The 17845-nt window shown below is 35.3% G+C and overlaps 1 protein-coding gene across 1 annotated transcript; it reads left to right on the forward strand.

Annotated features, from left to right (window-relative positions):
* Positions 1-3332: 3332 nt before the first annotated feature.
* On the forward strand, positions 3333-17703 carry LOC127565398 (uncharacterized). Its single transcript, XM_052003561.1, has 7 exons — positions 3333-3369; positions 15098-15330; positions 15383-15556; positions 15633-15768; positions 16491-16711; positions 16764-16940; positions 17686-17703. Exons 1-7 carry the CDS (start codon positions 3339-3341, stop codon positions 17701-17703), a joined length of 990 nt encoding a protein of 329 aa, XP_051859521.1. The 5' UTR covers positions 3333-3338.
* Positions 17704-17845: the final 142 nt, after the last annotated feature.

Below are 17845 nucleotides of genomic sequence, written 5' to 3' on the forward strand. Positions count from 1 at the left end.
GCAAAAGCAACTGCTGTTGCATTCTGCTCGCATCCTTTGCATTGTAGCGAGTTGTTTTCCTTTTTTGCGCTTTTGTTGTACAGTTGCTGCTCGCGTATGCTTTATTTTTGTTATCGTGTTGCATTTATTTATCATATTCTTGGTTCTTTTGTTTCGCTCGCTGGGCAACGGGGCGTATGATGAATGCAGTGCGCATTAGAGAAAGCGCGTGCAAGAAGCACTGAGGAAGAAAAGCGTCTGCAACGAACGGGTACGCGGTGAATTTATTTGTTTTGTACTTATGGTGTCATAAAATTGTTTTAAGGCCAACTTAAATAAAAAATGCTGAGACCAAAAAAGGAGAACAAAAGATGCGAAAAGAAGCAGCAACTGCGACAGCAGGAAAAGTGTCAGAGTGGACAGCGAAATGCAAAGCAAATGGCACAAAATCAAATGAAGATAAGAAGTGCACGAGAGTGGAAAGTGGAAAAAGCACTAAAATGCATTGCTTGTCATTTTGCTGCATTTTTCCCTAAATTGAAAATGTTTCGCGTTATTTATTAAATGAAAGCAGCTGAGGACTGTTGCCCAAACAGATCGTAGCATTAAGATTGCAATGGGGAGAACTTGAACGAAAGCAGCATACAAATGAGTAATTTTAATAATTCGCTGACGATTTGAAGTTGTAAAGTTTTGTGAGGTGGGTATACACCGCTTCTGGTTATTTTCACAAATATATTTAATATTTTTGTAATTGATAACAGTATTAATATTTTTATTTATTTTCTTGAATCTTAAAAATTAAATTCGAAATATATTTAAAAACAAGTAAGAAAGCTACAAATACTACAAAATACCAAAGGTCACATTTGGTATATTGATATACTGAATGTAGAGTGCAAAATATACCAGATTGGCAGCCCAAGCAACTAATGATTGCTAAAAACATTAAAACATTTTAAAATGAAAACACTTTAAAATAAAAATATTGAATTTCAAAAAAGTTGTAATTTTATTTTTGAGGAAAAAATAACATATTTTGTAAAACTCCTTTTACGAGTTTGACAAATTAAAAATGTATCTTTATAAGCTAATTTCTCATTATTTTTTTAATTTATGTGTTATACCTTTTCGACTAGCATCTTAAATGCAACAGAATCAAAATGCGAAACCTTCTGCGATTCCCTTGACATGAATTTGTAAAGCACTTGCCATAAATTTAAGCCGAAAATGCGCTTCTGTCAAGTGCCTCGTTTCTTTTGTTGTTTTTACTGTCTTTTGCGTAGTTTTTGTTTTTGTTTTTTTATGTTTTATATATTTTATTATGCAGTTCAGCTCTGTCACTGTTGCCACCCATGGGCAAGGCAAAGCATTAGATTTAAGCTGCATAATGAAATGTTTGCAAATGCTTAGCATTGCAAATGCAACTGCCGTTCAGGTGGCAACTCAACTGAACTTCCACATAGATGCTGCACCTCAACTGGCTGGCAAATTATCTAATTAAAGCAAACGAGCCCCAAACGTCAGCTGGAGCTTACACGCTTTAAACTATTTGTATATATATGCAAATACAACAAATCCACAGCGGGGGAGCTTGGAAAAGAATCTTAAAATAAAAAGTAAAATAATAATACAGACACGCGCGGACAGCGAGAGAATTAAATAGAAATAAAAATAAAAGTAAGCGGAATGCAAGGACCAACTTTCAACTTTCATCTACAGCAGAATTCCACTAAGCAGCTTTAAGTGTCTGTCAATGTCATATTTTTGCGAAGCTTACAGCAATTTTTTGGTTCTCGTAGTTTTGATAAGCTTAAAACAAATGCTCAAAGGCAAATCACAACATATAAAAAATAACAGAAATTTTTGCAAGTAAACCGAGACGTGAATGCTCTGTAAATAGATAATAAGGTAATTGTTATTTATTTTGATATAAGAATAATACATTAATGATAAAAACAAGTAAGAAAGCTACAGTCGAATATTCTCGACTGTGAGATACCCACTACCCATTGTGGGTATTAATAAATAATAATAATTAATAATAATAATACCATAGATTGTCAGACAAAGTCACTAAAACCGCATTCTGTCTGTTCCATACATTTCCTGAAGGCACAAGCTTATAATATCCTTATAATAATAACAAATTATTATAAGAAATTAAGTAAAATCAAACACAACATCGGAAAACATATAAAATAAAATAAAAAATTAAATAGAGATTTATTTTAAATTATCTTTATAAAAAAAATGGCTGGAGTAGAATTTTATAGTTGAGATAACAAGTTAAGAATATATACTCGAAAGTCACTTTAGAATTGAATAAAAACTTTAACATTATCTTGCATACCTTGCCACATTAAAATAATAAAATAATAACAAATAAAGTATACAGAATTAAAATTAAAACAATAATACTATAATAAATTAATAAAAAGTATAAAACTAAATTCATGAGATAAAAAAAACATTGGCTCAAATATAAATTAATAGTTGAAATAAATGGAATTAAAAAATTATCCATGACAAGAAAATATGTGTACTCGAAAACTATTTTAATGTAACGTATGTTATTACTTGCAAGCCTTTATACTTCAAAAATCATATGCAATTAAATTAAATATTCATATCATCTGCAACAAAGTCGAGTTACCCTTTGATCGAAACAGCATGCAAAATGTGAATTTTTAAAAGGGGTTTCTGAGTGATAAAGTTTTTTTGCCATCGCGTTCTACAACTAAATTCCTTGTTGCAGTTGGCTGCTCGTCCTTTCAGACTTTCTGTCTCTGTCTCTGTGTCTGGCTTGTGGCTTCATAATTAAGTAATCCCCATTGCGCAGAGGCAATGCAATGCACCTTAAGCTCAGATTGAAAGACTGAAAGACTGAGAGTGGGCCAACTGGTTTTTGTCTGACTGCTGTTATAACGGGGCATCAAGCCCAGACAAGCAAATGGGTGGAGTGGCTACCAAAAAAAAAGGAAGAATGAAGTGACTTTTACCCAAGTGTCGAGTTGAAGCAGTAGCCAGCACTGCACTGCGGGGCAGCAGCCCAACAAGTCCCCCGAAAAACTCGTCTTAGTTATGGCCATGTGCGAAGGCAATGAGCATATCTTATTACCACTGCAGAGATTACCAGCTAACAGAGTTCAGAAGAGTAGGAGCAGGAGGCAGCTGAGGACCAGGCCGACTTTAACGGCCTTTTTGCTTTGACTTTGACACATGTTATGAAATTTGAATAGATCACCGCGGCAATTACGTGAGACAGAGCAAAAAAGAGAGAGAAAGCAACACGCTTGCGAGAGTGTTGAGAACGAGTGGAACAGACAACAAGACTACAGCACACAACACACAACACGATGATGTTGATGATGATGATGCAGCAAACCTGTAAAGTGTAGTTAGATTCTAATGTTTGTTTTTGGTATATTAAGTCGAGACTCGTGAGTCTCGTTTCGAGTTGTTCAAGAACATCTGGACGATGAGTTTACATGAATCGAGTGGCTGTTTAATGAAGTTGTTCGTTGTTAAGAATGTGCGCCAAGAGTTATGATCCTCCTCTATATGCATTACACAATTCGTTAATAAACTTCAGCTAAAAAATATAACTACTCTTCAGTGGAATGTAGTAAAGACAAGTAATAGAAATTTTTGTTTTTAAGTGTAAAATTTATTGCCATCGAAAAGTGTTTTTGTGTGATATAAGTTTAGACTTCATTCGGTTTTGTAATTTTGTGTTTTAAGGAGCAATAACTTCTCAAAAAGTCATATACTATTCAAAGCTAGCTTATTTGCAGTGATTTGAAGAAAATATTCATATGTTCAATCAAATTTTAAAACAAAATTTACTGTCGAGTTCAAATCAAGCGAAGCATACTAAAAAGAAAGAGAAACATAAAGTTAAAATCAATATTAGTAATACCAGCAAGATAATATTCTTAATGACATGAATTCTTGTAATTCTATTTGAAGAAAGAGCATTTATTCTTTAAGAAACTATTGACAATATAGGAAGAAACATATATTTGTAGAATCATTTTGGAATCTATTTAAGCCAGTGAATTTGATTAAAACATATTATTACACAATGTTATGTTAAGTGTTTATATGAGCAAACAATTCCTAAAGCAATTCAATTTTACGCTTTGAATAAGATCTTAAGATATATTAGTCTGCGAAAACCAGGCAAGATATATCGTTCCCAGAGAAAACAAAGCATTACAAGAAGAAACAAGCTGTCTTTGCTGAGTTGTCGTTTAATTTGCAATATCAATTTGCCATTTATGCTAAGGACTTCTTCGTCGCCTTGTGCATTGAGCAACTAACGTTTTAGTCAATAATCTAGCAAACTACTTGGTTAAACAATTTAAAATCAATTTGCACTGCAATTTAACCACACACACAAACACCCCACAGCAAGAACCAGCGAAGAGACAGTTCTGTTCGACAAGAAACCGTAATTATGGGAAAACATGTTGTGCTTGTAGTTGAGAGTTAGTTGAGAGACCTAGAGGAAGAAACTACTGGAAAGTGTGGCAAGTGCTTAAAGGCAACAAGCGATGAACAGGCATTATTATGCGCCAATTATAAATGTATCAATCAAACAGCAACAACTGATAAGTTTTCGATCGAGGGCAATATCTTATCGCATCAGTCAAGCAGCAGCTCCTTTAGTTCCGTTAATTAATTGAATCTGGCTGGAAAACTTCTGCAACAAATCAGATAAGGCAGGAGGGAGAGAAAGAGGGGAAGTAGAGAGCAAGTTGTGTGGCTGGGACTGGTCTGGGCAGCTGGTTAAGCATTGAGAGCAGAAGACATCTCTCAGCACACACAGCACACACAGGTGGCCCCGGCACAATCGAAGTCAAATCAGGAAGACAACAACGGAAATCGCTCTTGAGACTTGATCATTATGCATGCCACCAAGGAGTTGCAACGCGCGATGAGGAGTCGAGTCATCGTTGTTGTTGCAAGCTCTCGCTGATTGTGTAAACGGCTGAGGGAGAAACCGTGGCACCTCATCATCGTACAGCTGCTGCTGCCACTGTTGCTTCTACCGTTTTAATTGCCGCAAATTAAAGTATCATTAAAATATATACACAACATACACTCCCAGCCTTATGCATAAATACGAGTACGTATCACATATTACACATTCTCTCTGACAGCCCAGAAAAAAAAAACACTGCAAGAGTGAAAAAATTTCAAATTGATTAAAACCCATTAACATGTTCTTTATCACTCAACACACTTGTGGCACTTCTCATGCTTCTCTCTTTCTCTCTGGACACTCTCTCGCACTGTCGTCAAGTGTTTCCAGGAGAAATTCTTGTAAGCTCTGGGAATCAGTTTGTGGGTTGGTTCAGCTGCAAGTTGCCTGCCTTGCCTTCTAGCTGCCAGCTGGCTGAGTCTATGATTTAGGAGGCCTGTTCACCGGGGTGCTCAAATTTTATGAGCCCGCATTGATAGATGGTTTCAATCAGTTTGCAAGTATCCATTCAGCTATGCTAACGGAAAAAGCTTTCGCCAACTTGCTGCAACTTGAGTTGATCGAAAACGAAATACTTTGCTATAAACGCACTATAGTATTTTTATGTATACTTTATTACTGTGTATTATAGTTTTGGTAGTGAAAGCTATTAGCATATTTTTGGTCAGCATCAATAATTGAATTGAAATACGTTAGACATGTCGGTCTGTCCGTTTCTTAAAAACAGTTGATTTTAGAATCTAAATGTGTTGTTTACTTTATTGAGTAGGCAGATCATGTTTATTTAAAGGGTTTGATCCCACTCATCTTGTTAACATATTACTAACATTTTGAGCAAATTTTATTTGACAATAATAGTAACTATTTATGAACATTAATATATTAAATTGGAATAGAGTTTCTAAATATATTCTCAAATTTTGTTAGGCAGCTCAAAAATGGAAAGTAGCAGTGAGATAAGGTAAAGCTACAATCAAAGAACTGCTTTAATAAGGATGTTTAAAACTTTAACAATATGTGTTATCACCATTATAATAAAAAGAGCGCAGAGTAGATTTTAGTCTAGCACTCTCAACGGTTTTACTTTTTTTATTGCCCAAACTTAAACGCAGCTAATTTAACCTCCTATTGTGATCTACTTAAACAGTGAAAGGTGCATCGAAACACGAAAGTGTTGAATTCAAAAATGTGTTAAACGTTTCATCTGTTTCTTGTATTAAGAAATTCTAATCAATTTATTAATTTTTTTGTCAAATATTTCTTTCTCGATTTATGATTGCTTAATCTGTGCAATAAAGAACAATAGTAACAATTAATGAACATTACATATTCAGTTCCATGTATTACATTTTAAAATTGACTTAAATAGAGACAAAAATATTGTGAATAGTTAATTTTGCTAAATTTGTCAGACGATTTATGTTGTGTGACTTACAATATTTGATAGGTTTACTATTTTAGAACACAAATATCTTTCCATTTATACGAGTATATCACAATACGCATTGAAAATTAGCTAACTATTAATTTATTCGTTTAGTTTGGGTTCACTTTACAATTGAGTCCCTTAGTTAATAAACATCTAACCTAATTTTGAGTGACAGATCAATTTTCTGGCAAAAACGCAAATCATTTAAATGCCAATAGAGAAACTTGATGTGCTGCTGGCAACTTCATTTCGCCAATCGAACTTATTTCCACTCAACCAAACACCTCAAAAACTTTGTTCGCTTTTTGCAATTCATCAATTTTATTGTTTACCACAGAAAGCGAATGCGAAAGAGTAAGAGAGAGAGAAAGAGGAAAAGCAAAAGGATAAACTATTGCAATTTCCATTTGTAACCGCAACTAATTTCAACTTTATTATTTGATTTGGAGCGATGAGAGCAATGGTCAAAAGTCGAAGGCAATAAATCACTCATACGCCAAGTGTGCCACAAGCTAGAAATGTGTCTGTGTACGTGTGTGTTTCTCTGTGTGTGTGTGTGTGTGGGTGGTGGCGAACAGTGTTGCAAAATCCCCAACAGCTGTCGCTGTACGTTTCATGGTTCGTCGCTCTGCCTTGAACCCAAGGATTTTAGCTCCTGTTGCCATTTTTTATTTGTGTGGGTTTTTTTGTTGCTACCTTTTTATTGGTTTGGGCCAATTTCGCGCTTATTTACGCAGTTGACATGTTGCAACACGTGCGCTGACAAATCTGTCCAGCCAGTCTTAACCCCTTATTGCCCCACCAGGTCGAAGACAATTTAACACCTGAGCGAGAACACGAGCTGCAATACACTTAATTTATTGACATATTTGGCCACTTTGATTTGCCTTTTCTTTTGCGTTTGCATTTTTTCCCCCTTGGCATTGATCTGCCCGACAATTTCATGGCCCAGTGAACAAGCAGCTGTTCTCTAGGTTCAATCACCCGCAGACACTGGGCGCCATATGTGTGTGTGTGTGTTTGTTTGTGTTGAGTTTTCCACGTTTTTCCGCAGCATTTTACTTCGTTTACCCTTTGGGCTAAACATAACAAAAAATTGCTACTTTTCGCGCCCTGTTAGCCAAACTGGCTGCTGGCTGTCGGCTGCTAATGCTGTCATGCTCTTGGCCTTAACACTTGACTGAGCCTAAACGCTTTTCCAGACCTTGTCGCTACTTTAGCGTCGCCAATCGCTGGTGAATCGCGCATCGCGACTGCACTTAAGGCCAATTATAGTTAATGTCTCAATTAGTGGCAGTTATGAAAATTATTGACTTGCAGCATAACATTGCTGCCACTTGTTGCTTCTCTTCTTTTTTTTTCCTGCAGCCATTTCTTTAGTTTTTCCCCAACTATTTTCACTGCGCTGCGCAGTTAATGCTCCCCAAGTCACAATCAACTGGCTTGACCGCCGCCTGATTAAAATGGTAGCGAAGCATCGCGTCGCGACGCCTTGTTCAGTAGCTATTTGATTAGGTTGAATGACTGCACCAGATAAGATTTATTTTCGTTTGATACAGCCGGAAATTGCATCAAGATGCGGCTAGCTTATCGATAATGTCAGTTGTCTCCTTGCCTTAAGCGTGTTCTTTACTTTTATGGGAACACATTCGACATGGCTGTTGTCTTCTTCTACGTCCGTAACTCAATAGCTTAAAGGGAAATTTGAGAGTTAATGCTTAGCATGCGATAGTATGGGAAATTAGCAACAATCACAACTAAAAATGCTGTAAATATTTTCTATTATTGGTTTTCGATTTCCGATCCAAAAGAATCTATAGAATTAATTATTGTTAACCAGATTTCATTTACTAATTGAAAATAAAGAAGTAAGTAAATTTTATTATTTACAATCTTCCTTATTGAAAATTGAAAAGAAATATTTATATATTAAATACAATTTGCATTTATTCAGGAGTGCCACAGAAAACACTTCCACTTCAATTTCACTTTTAGGTGCCAGACTTCTTTTCCAGTGATTTCGAAAACATCGATTTTGTTGGCAGTGCTATTGCTAAAAAAAAAAATTAAGCTTGACTTTTATGTACAAAATTTTACTGATTTATAAATATTGTTCAAGTTTGTATTAGACTGTGTTAAAATAATAATGGATTTAATTATTTCAGCCTTTTTATTGTTTATTTGTTATCAGTTATGACAACTTGTCTTGACTATTTCGTCTTCTGTCCTTAAGCTAAATTAAATTAGCATTTGCTTCTGATTTACAATCCGTTTTGGAAATATTTATCTCATGTATTTATTATCGAACCTAAAATTCAGACCTTAAATAATTTTTCTCGTATGCTTCAAGCATAATCTTTTTTATATTTTTTATTTTTAATTAGCTGAGCTAAATCCTCTTTTTTCCCACTCTATTTTCTCGATTTCGGTGTAATTGTTTGCTAATTTCATTAGAAATTCACCAGATGAACTTGACTTGAGTTTTTCCGCTTATATATTTTGTTCACATCAATGCACACTTAACAGTTGCAAGTATGAAAGGATTTGCCAACGCACTCATGCTGTTAAAGTGCTCTTTAAATGTTCACAACTGTGGCAGCTCATTAAGCATGAAAAAGACTTCAATGCCGCACATAAATTAGTCGACGGTAACAATTTCATTTGGCTAGTGAAATTGACGGCCAGCCCCCAATGGAGCAGCAGCAAAACTGTCAAATGCTATATAGAGGGGGAAGGCGAAATGATGATGAGATCGGGGGTCTAGATACGGGAGGGGAGGAGTGGGTAGTGTAACCATCGTAGCTGTGGCACCAACTGTGCCATAAATCAAAAGCAGCGCACGGCTTTTAATACACTTGACGCCAGATTTCCGCGACAATTTGCGCATGAATTAAACATAAAAGCAAGTCGGCAGGGTAACGCAACGCCCCCATATCGCTATGTTACTTGTCTCGGTTCCCTTCTCCCCCCCTCTGTCACTCCCTACACGCTGCCAAAATCAGAGTGAGAAGCGAGGATGGTTTCCCCGGTTTCCTCTGAGTGGGCAAATAAAATCAAAGTAGGTAACACGCGCAAATAAAACACTTGACACATTAAAACAGCAACAAGAACTCACATGTGTTGCATGCAACAGGAGATGCAGGGGGCGGGATGGCGGGGAATTGGCGACGGCGACGCCATGAGCAATGCGGCTACAAATTTCCATTTTGTCCTGCGAGGCAAAGCGGCTCCCTCTCAACCAACCCAACCAAACGCTCCATGCAAATAAGTGACACTCGCCGAGCAGACAACCGACAGAGTGAGAGGGGGATGGGGAGGGTACCAGGATATGAGTGAGTGTGTGTGTGTGTGTGTGTGTGAGTGTCGCCTTACATGCGCATACATACAAATTTAACGAGTCGCATTTATGATACCACAGACAAGTATAATAATTTCAATTAACGACACCCGCGGGTGTGTTTGCAGCATGAGAGAAGGAGAGATGGAGAGATCGAGTGAGTGAGCGAGAGAATGAGAGATAGAAAAAGGCATGCTTGGAGCAAGGTAGAAGTAGAATACATAACTCCTGCTGCACTCGTTAGAGATGGGACAATGAATAAACACAACACAAATAACCGCAAGGTAAGGAAATAACAAACAACAAATGTTCAAACGAAAATCTAGAATAACTTAAATAATAAAATACTATAATATCTCATGTTGACATTCTTAGCTTACACTTTGAAGTTGACTTTTGGAAAATATTTGTAGCATACTTTTGTGGGCTTGCTTAAATTGATATTATTTATATATTACACAAAAGCTTTCATTTATTTAATTAGCAATTAGATATTTAATAAGATTTATTTTGAAATGAGGCTAATAAATGAGATTATGAAATTAAAGCGACACAACAAATTTTGTATTTGTCATTTGAAATCTATATATACATAAATTATGCTTCGTAGATCAGCGATCAGTGAATGTCGGAAAGCACAAAGTCGTAGGTGTAAAAAAATAAAATTGACTAGTTGATAAAACGACCAAAATTTAATGGAGCTCTCTAAGTCACTGTTAATTTTCTCATCTAAAACACTGTGATTTCACCATATGCCACATCACTATGAGATGCCGTGTCTGGACATAAAAAGGAGCTACCGCACAGCAAAAGCAAGAAAAAAAAGGGAAGCAACAACAAAAAATTCACGCATCGTTGGCAGAATAATGTGAATGTGAATAGCCGGCAAAAGAGTCACGTTAAGCTGGTGTATGACAGTGTTAGTAGGTCACAGGTGTGTTAATATCTGTGTGTTGAGTATAAACAAGTGTGTGTGTGCGTGCATTATTACGCCTCTAATTAACTAAACGCATATATTTTCTTAGCCGCATTCCTTGGCCAAGTTTCACAGCGTCGCCATCTCATCAGCATAAAAGTTTTTAATGAGCCATTTTGCTGGCTTTATCGTTAGCTGGCGTTCGCTCCTCTTGCGTTCCTCGTTATTCGTCTTTATAACATATATATGTATACTTAAGTCTATATAAATGTGTATAAAGCACATCATACATCCCACATCCTACCCCAGATTCTCTCTCTTTTTGGCTTCTTGAATGTGTAACGAATTTGTTTTGACAAGCTCAGTTGACACGTTTTAATTAAATTTAATTAGTGCGTTCGCTACAACAGCAACAACAGCAACAACAACAAATTGGCCAACATGACAGCGGGATTAGGTGGGCAGGTGAGACATGGCACAACGTCTGACAGCTGAATGGTAAATCTCTACCCCTCTTTACTCCACACAATGATGATGATGATGCCTGACATTTGTCGGCATAAATATGAGCTCGACTACAAATAATTGCAACATGTGTAAAGTTTATTGGCCTTGAACCACGCATTGAATGAAAGCCAGCATGAATGCAATCAACATTTTCATTTCAAAAGTTAGACGAGGGCACCGATCTTAGCTATGAAAAGAAAGAGAAGAACAAGCGATTCAACAGCAAAATAAACTAGCATAGAAGCCAGAGTATGTCATTATGTCAAATAGAAGCTATTCACAACTTTATCAAAGCATGTTTTAACTGGGTTACCTTAAATGGATTTAATAAGAAAATTTTTAACTTTTGTAAATATATCAAGCAGTTAGTTATCAAAGAGTTTTATTTAATTTAATAAGCTAATCATAGATCAAATAAATTAAAGAAAAGTGTAGAATTTATCAGAAAGCAGCATTTAATTATGAAATTAAGGTGAGTAATCATAGTATATTTTTTAATTTAATAAAATAAAATTTATGAAGGTTAAGTACGATTTTTGAGTTACAAACTAATTCAAAAATGTAATTAAAAAATTATAATATGTAATTACGTCTTTGAGAAACCAAATTAAGCATGAGATGAAAAATACTTTCAGCAGAAAATAAAGTCAAACAACGTTATATAAAAACGACATAGCATTCGAAAATAAAGTTGATATGTTTTCCTAAAAAGTAAAGATACAGATAAAGTAATATACAAAAAAAATGAAAGAGTTGATAGAAAATGTTTTCAAACATATTCACTTTAGTATAAATTTAACGTTATACGAGCTTAAATACTTTTAGTTTATAATAACTTCACTAGCGTTATGTGAGCTTAAAATCGATTAGTAAATAATAACCTTACTAATATTAAAATTAAATATAGCCTATTAAAATTTTTACTACACTTTCTGCTAATAAAATCAGCCACAGACGTTTGCCTGATATCTTTTCTATCATATCATATCAGTAAACTTTAATAGACCACTAAAAAGTGCTTTGCAGTTCCTCGTCATAATTATCTCGACTGTCTACTATATAATGTCTGCAATAGCCCTGTCATCATAGAGATTTCCATTTCTCTTGCACAACTCCAAAGCGCCACGCGAGAGAGAAAAAGCAATGAACGGAAAAAAAGAGAGGCCAATCAATTTGAAAATTATAAATGCAAATTGATGGAGTAACAGCAATCAGGACAGCTCATTGATTACCCACATGCCAAAGCATAAACAGTGGCGACCACTTGATAAAGAACACAAGACAGCATAGAGCGAATAAAGAAAATAGATGAAAAGGCAAAAAAAAAAAAGTGCCAGGGAACACAACAATTAGAAGTTTCCTGCCCAGTCTAAGGCCCAGCTACTACGATGGAGTAGGGATACATTTGAGGTAGACAGAAGAGAGTTGGGAGTTGGCTGCTCAAAACTGGAACTGGGAACTGTGTGTGCTCGTTTGGTAGGTAGACTGTGGCAACGGCAACTTGTCAGCTCGAATGACGTTTTAATAAGTCACATAATTCATGGCCTGGCATCGGCATCGGCATTGCCGATGTCGTTGTCGATGTGGATGTGGATGTGGAGGTTGATGGTAGCTCTTGAGGATGACAATGTTTTGTGCCGCGTGCCCCAAAACGGCAGATTATTCTCTCGTGTGTCGCAGAACAGATTGCATAGCATGCCAAGGCTGCTGCTTCTGACGTTGCTGCTGCTGCTGCAGGCCAATGTTTTTTGGGGGGACGCATTGACACAGTGTCTCCCAACCCTGCACACCTCACAGCCTCAATCCCCAATCCAACGTTTTGTGCTGCGTGTCTTGTCAGCTGCTCATTTGTCAATGTAATTGATTTTATGCCTGAGCTTTTGACTAAGGTTGTCGTTGGTTGGCTGGGGCTACCTGGCTAGCATTTTGCCTGATATATTATTCGATTACAGTTAGACGTAAATCAAGTGGAAGCGCATGATGTAGCCATCAGAGAGCAGAGCGTCCGCCGTTGGGAGTATGAGTAGCAGCTACAAAGTTATTGCAGCGAGTTCATACTTTATACAGATTGCGTGTGGAATTGCTAAAGCGGGTCAAACTACCACACAAATCGAGGGTTAAAAGATAATTGCCTGAGAGATGCGATTCACTTGAAGGTGGATTTCAAGATTTCGAAGTACAGAATTGCAAAAATTGAAGTGCAAGATACTGCCAGATGATTTATCATGCTGCTTGTAATTGAATTTTAACACGTTGCATACAGTCGCAGCACTGCAACTTAATTTGCAATCAATTGAGGCAAAAGCACTGACCAAGTTCGCTGCAAACCGGTAGCGCAGCTTTGGCTTGGGCTTGGGCTTCTGTGATACCGAAGCGCAGAACTGTTTTATGGCGCTGCATCTTCCAGCTATGTAGCTACTTTTCTCTTTATCTTCTTCTTTTCTTTAGCGCGCACTTTGTTCGCCTATTGCTGTCTTTGGAACTCATAAATTTTTATAGCTTGTAATTTGGGACGTCTCTGCACATGCGCGCCAGGCGGTCGACTTGTCTCTGTCTCTGTCTCTGTCTTCAGCTCAGGCTTCTTGGCCAATTGGCCGCACTGACAGTAGGAAGTGTCTTACGGCTTTCATTGGCATTTCTTTTTGGCGTTTGCTTAATGCCAGATTTATACTTTTCGGTGTAATTAATAGCGTTGTCGTGGCCCATTCTGATTGGCTTAAATGGCTTTATGGATGCTGCACACGTTCCAACCACAAAAAATACCAAATAAAACACAACCTGTCTCGTCTTGTGCAATTAACGACAGCCGTCTTTATGACACCTGGCCGTGTATCTCTGTCTGTCTTTGGCGCGCTAATAGGGTTGTCTGCTAATTAAATTGCAACTCAGGATATTCAATGATACTTAAGGCGCAACAACAACAAAACAAAAACTCCAACTCAATTTCCATTAAACTCTGCACAACGGTAATTTTCAACTGCAAAAAATCACCTTAAAAACACCACCATGAATGTTAAGATAAAAATTCAAACGGATTGCTGATTACGCATGCTTTTTTAATGAATCGTAAATATTAATAATTTCACCAAACTCAGCGATTTCCATTTAAAAACTCCATGATAGCAATAACAAACAATCTGTTCCTGGTTTTACTATTGAGTGATTAAACAGCATTAGATTATGGCATGATTTAATTGTAGAACTTGTTTGCATAAACAGTTTATTAATAAATCAAGGAGATGGCTTTGTTAATTAATCGCATTTATCAGTCATTGGAAATTAATACACATTGTCTTGAAAATTATTAAACCTCTTTAGACGACAACTTTTTAAATGACTCATTATAAAAAAAGAGATCCACAAAATATTTGAGAAGCAAAAAAATCAAGCTGAACGATAAATATTCAACGATACTTGTTGACACACATTGAACCAATTCTATGTTGTAATGTGATCAAATTGTGTGAGAACAAAAAGTCATGGGATTTATGGGTTCAAAACGAGGTGAATATTAAGTATTGAATGGTAAACTTTAATATTCAAAATATTTTTTCTAAGAACTTGTATATTAATTCTACCCGCTAGAAGCGCAGAAAAACACATTAACTTTTTGTTCGATATGAAATGTAGGTAACAGCTTTTTCCAACTACATAAAGTATCTAGATCATTCGTGATCTAGGTGAACAACATAGACGATATTATATTATTAATATAAATTATTCTAAGTTACAATTGATAAAATAGCTGTGGAGTTTAAAAATAATTCAAATAATTAGTCACGATATTACAGAAAATCAGATAAAGTTGTGGCAAAAACATGTATGTTAAGATAATTTGATGGTATCGAGCATGTTTCTAGTTCAAAATTTCTACATAAATTAGAAATGGTAGCTAAAGGTTTTGTCAAAGTAAAATGTGGTTTAATCGTGCAATGTTAGTGCTATTTACAGTAGCTACCGGAATATTAAGCTTCACCAAAGCCCACCGATACAAAATCGAGTTTGAAGATGATGAGTTATTCAGCGATTGCCCAAATCAACCAGAGAGTGTACTCAATATTAATGGTCTCTTAAATTTGACAGAGTTGACCATAGACCGGCCACAGGATAGTTTACAATTTTCAGGAAATTTTACTACGGTATGGAATATTCAGAAAACGGATCTCATACAGGTGAGTTCCAATTAATATTCTATAATGACAAATGATGAAATGTGGATTTCAGGGTAGCTTGGATGTTTTCAAATATGAACGCCGAGAGTGGGTACCAACTATCTACAAGATGAGAGCACTTAATTTCTGTTCAATACTGTTTGATAAGAATCAATATTGGTACAGAGTGTGGGGACAACACGTAACGAATCTCGAGGAAGTAAAGGACAAGTGTTTTAAGCCAGGGGTAAGCAATTATAAACATATTCACTATTATGATATATATATAAAACAAAAAAAAAAAAAAATACATATATTTTTAGACGAAGTACATGCATGAAACCTTCGAGATGTATCTTGATTTTGAAAATAGAATGCAGAATGTGGAAGGAGAACATAAAATACAATTTGAGCTAAAAGCATTTGACGAGTTCAACAGGATGCGTCCAACTTCCATATGTTTTGTATTCAGAGTAAACTTTGTAAAATTGCCGAAAGAAGTTAGGTTTGAATTGCCGTTACAAATCGGCTTACCACTTACCTAAAATTTCGTTAATTGTTTTTTTGCAATTAATGTAATAATTCCTGTTATAATTGTCGTGAATAATAAAAAATAATTTTTAAACCATCTATATATCTCATTTTGTTTGCCATCTCCTTGTCTCGTTAGGTGAACAGCAAAAACGTAAAAATTAAATATATATTTCGAGCAGACTGTGGAAGATTACAATATTGACAAACCAATAAAATCATACGTTTATCATACTAATGTTTATCATACTAATCATTTTGTTAAATTCGCAGTTTTAAGAATTGGTCGATGAACTATATAAAAATTAACGAACAGTTATTAAAGAAGTTCACCAACTCATTATATTCTGTTTACTATATCAGGATATTTTGTAAGTAAACACATTATATAAAATTGAAATTGCATTTTAATTCACTACAAGATCCCCTAAACATTTGATGCAATCAAACCCATGTTGAAAAAATAATTATAATAATTAGCGATAATCTAAAAATCAGATAAAGTGGTGGCAAAAACATATTCATCAAATTAAATTAATCAAACCTAGCGTGTTTCCAGCTCAAAATTTCTACATAAATTAGAAAGGGAAGCTAAAGGTTTTGTCAAAGTAAAATGTGGTTTAATCGTGCAATGTTAGTGCTATTTGCAGTAGCCATCAAAATTTTAAGCTTCACCAAAGCCCACCGATACAAAATCGAGTTTGAAGATGATGAGTTATTCAGCGATTGCTCAAATCAACCGGAGAGTGTACTCAATATTCATGGTCTCTTAAATTTGACAGAGTGGACCATAGACCGGCCACAGGATAATTTAAAATTTTCGGGAAATTTTACTACGGTATGGAATATTCAGAAAACGGATCGCATACAGGTGAGTTCCAATTAATATTCTATAATGACGAATTACGAAATGTGGATTTCAGTGTAGTTTGGAGATTTTCAAATATGATCGTCGAGAATGGGTGCCAACTCTCTACAAGATGAAAATGCCTCATTTCTGTCCATTACTCTTTGATGAGAATCAACATTGGTACAAAGTCTGGGGACAACACATAACGAATCTCGAGGAAGTAAAGGACAACTGTCTTAATGTTCCAGGGGTAAGATATTATAAACATATTCAGTATTGTGATATATGTATATATAAAACAAAATGAAATACTTATATTTTTAGACGAAGTACATACACGAACCCTTCGAGATGTATTTTGATGTTGAAAATAGAATGGGAAATGTGGAAGGAGAACACAAAATACAAATTGAGCTAAAAGCATTTGACCAGTTAAACAGGATACGTCCAACTTCCATATGTTATGTATTGAGAGTAAACAGTGTAAAATTGCCGAACTAAGTTAGATCAAAATTGGCTTTACAAGTCGGTTTATATATATAAGTTACCACTGATCTAAAATTTCGTGAATTATTTTTTGCATCTAACTTCTGCAATAATTTCTGTTTTAAATTACGTGAATAATAAAATAACAAATTCGAAACCATTCATATATAAATATATATAATATATATATATTTTTTTGCAATTTCCTGTCCACCTCAGGTAAATAGAAAAAACGTAAAAATGAAATATGTATATATTTCAAGCTGACTGTGGAAGATTGCAATGTTGACATAACAATAAAAACATATTACAAACAATTCTCGAATTTAATTATTTTTATGTATTTCTTATTTTGTAAAATTCGCAGTTTGAAGAATTGGAGGATAAGCTATATACAAGTAGTTATTTAAAAAATTCAACAACACATTATATTCTGTTCATTTTATCGAGGGTTTACTTAAATAAACACATTATATGATATTAAAATTTTAAATTTATCTCCATTATAGGATCTCCTAAACCATTGATGTAATCATAACGGTGTTGAAAAAATAATTACAATAATTGGCCTCGATATTACAACAAATCAGATAGAATTGTGGCAAAAACATATTCGTCAAATTAAATTAGTCAAATCTAGCGTGTCTCCAGTTCAAAATTTCTACATAA

The sequence above is a fragment of the Drosophila albomicans genome, chromosome 3, assembly GCF_009650485.2.
Source record: "Drosophila albomicans strain 15112-1751.03 chromosome 3, ASM965048v2, whole genome shotgun sequence".
NCBI lineage: Eukaryota > Metazoa > Arthropoda > Insecta > Diptera > Drosophilidae > Drosophila > Drosophila albomicans.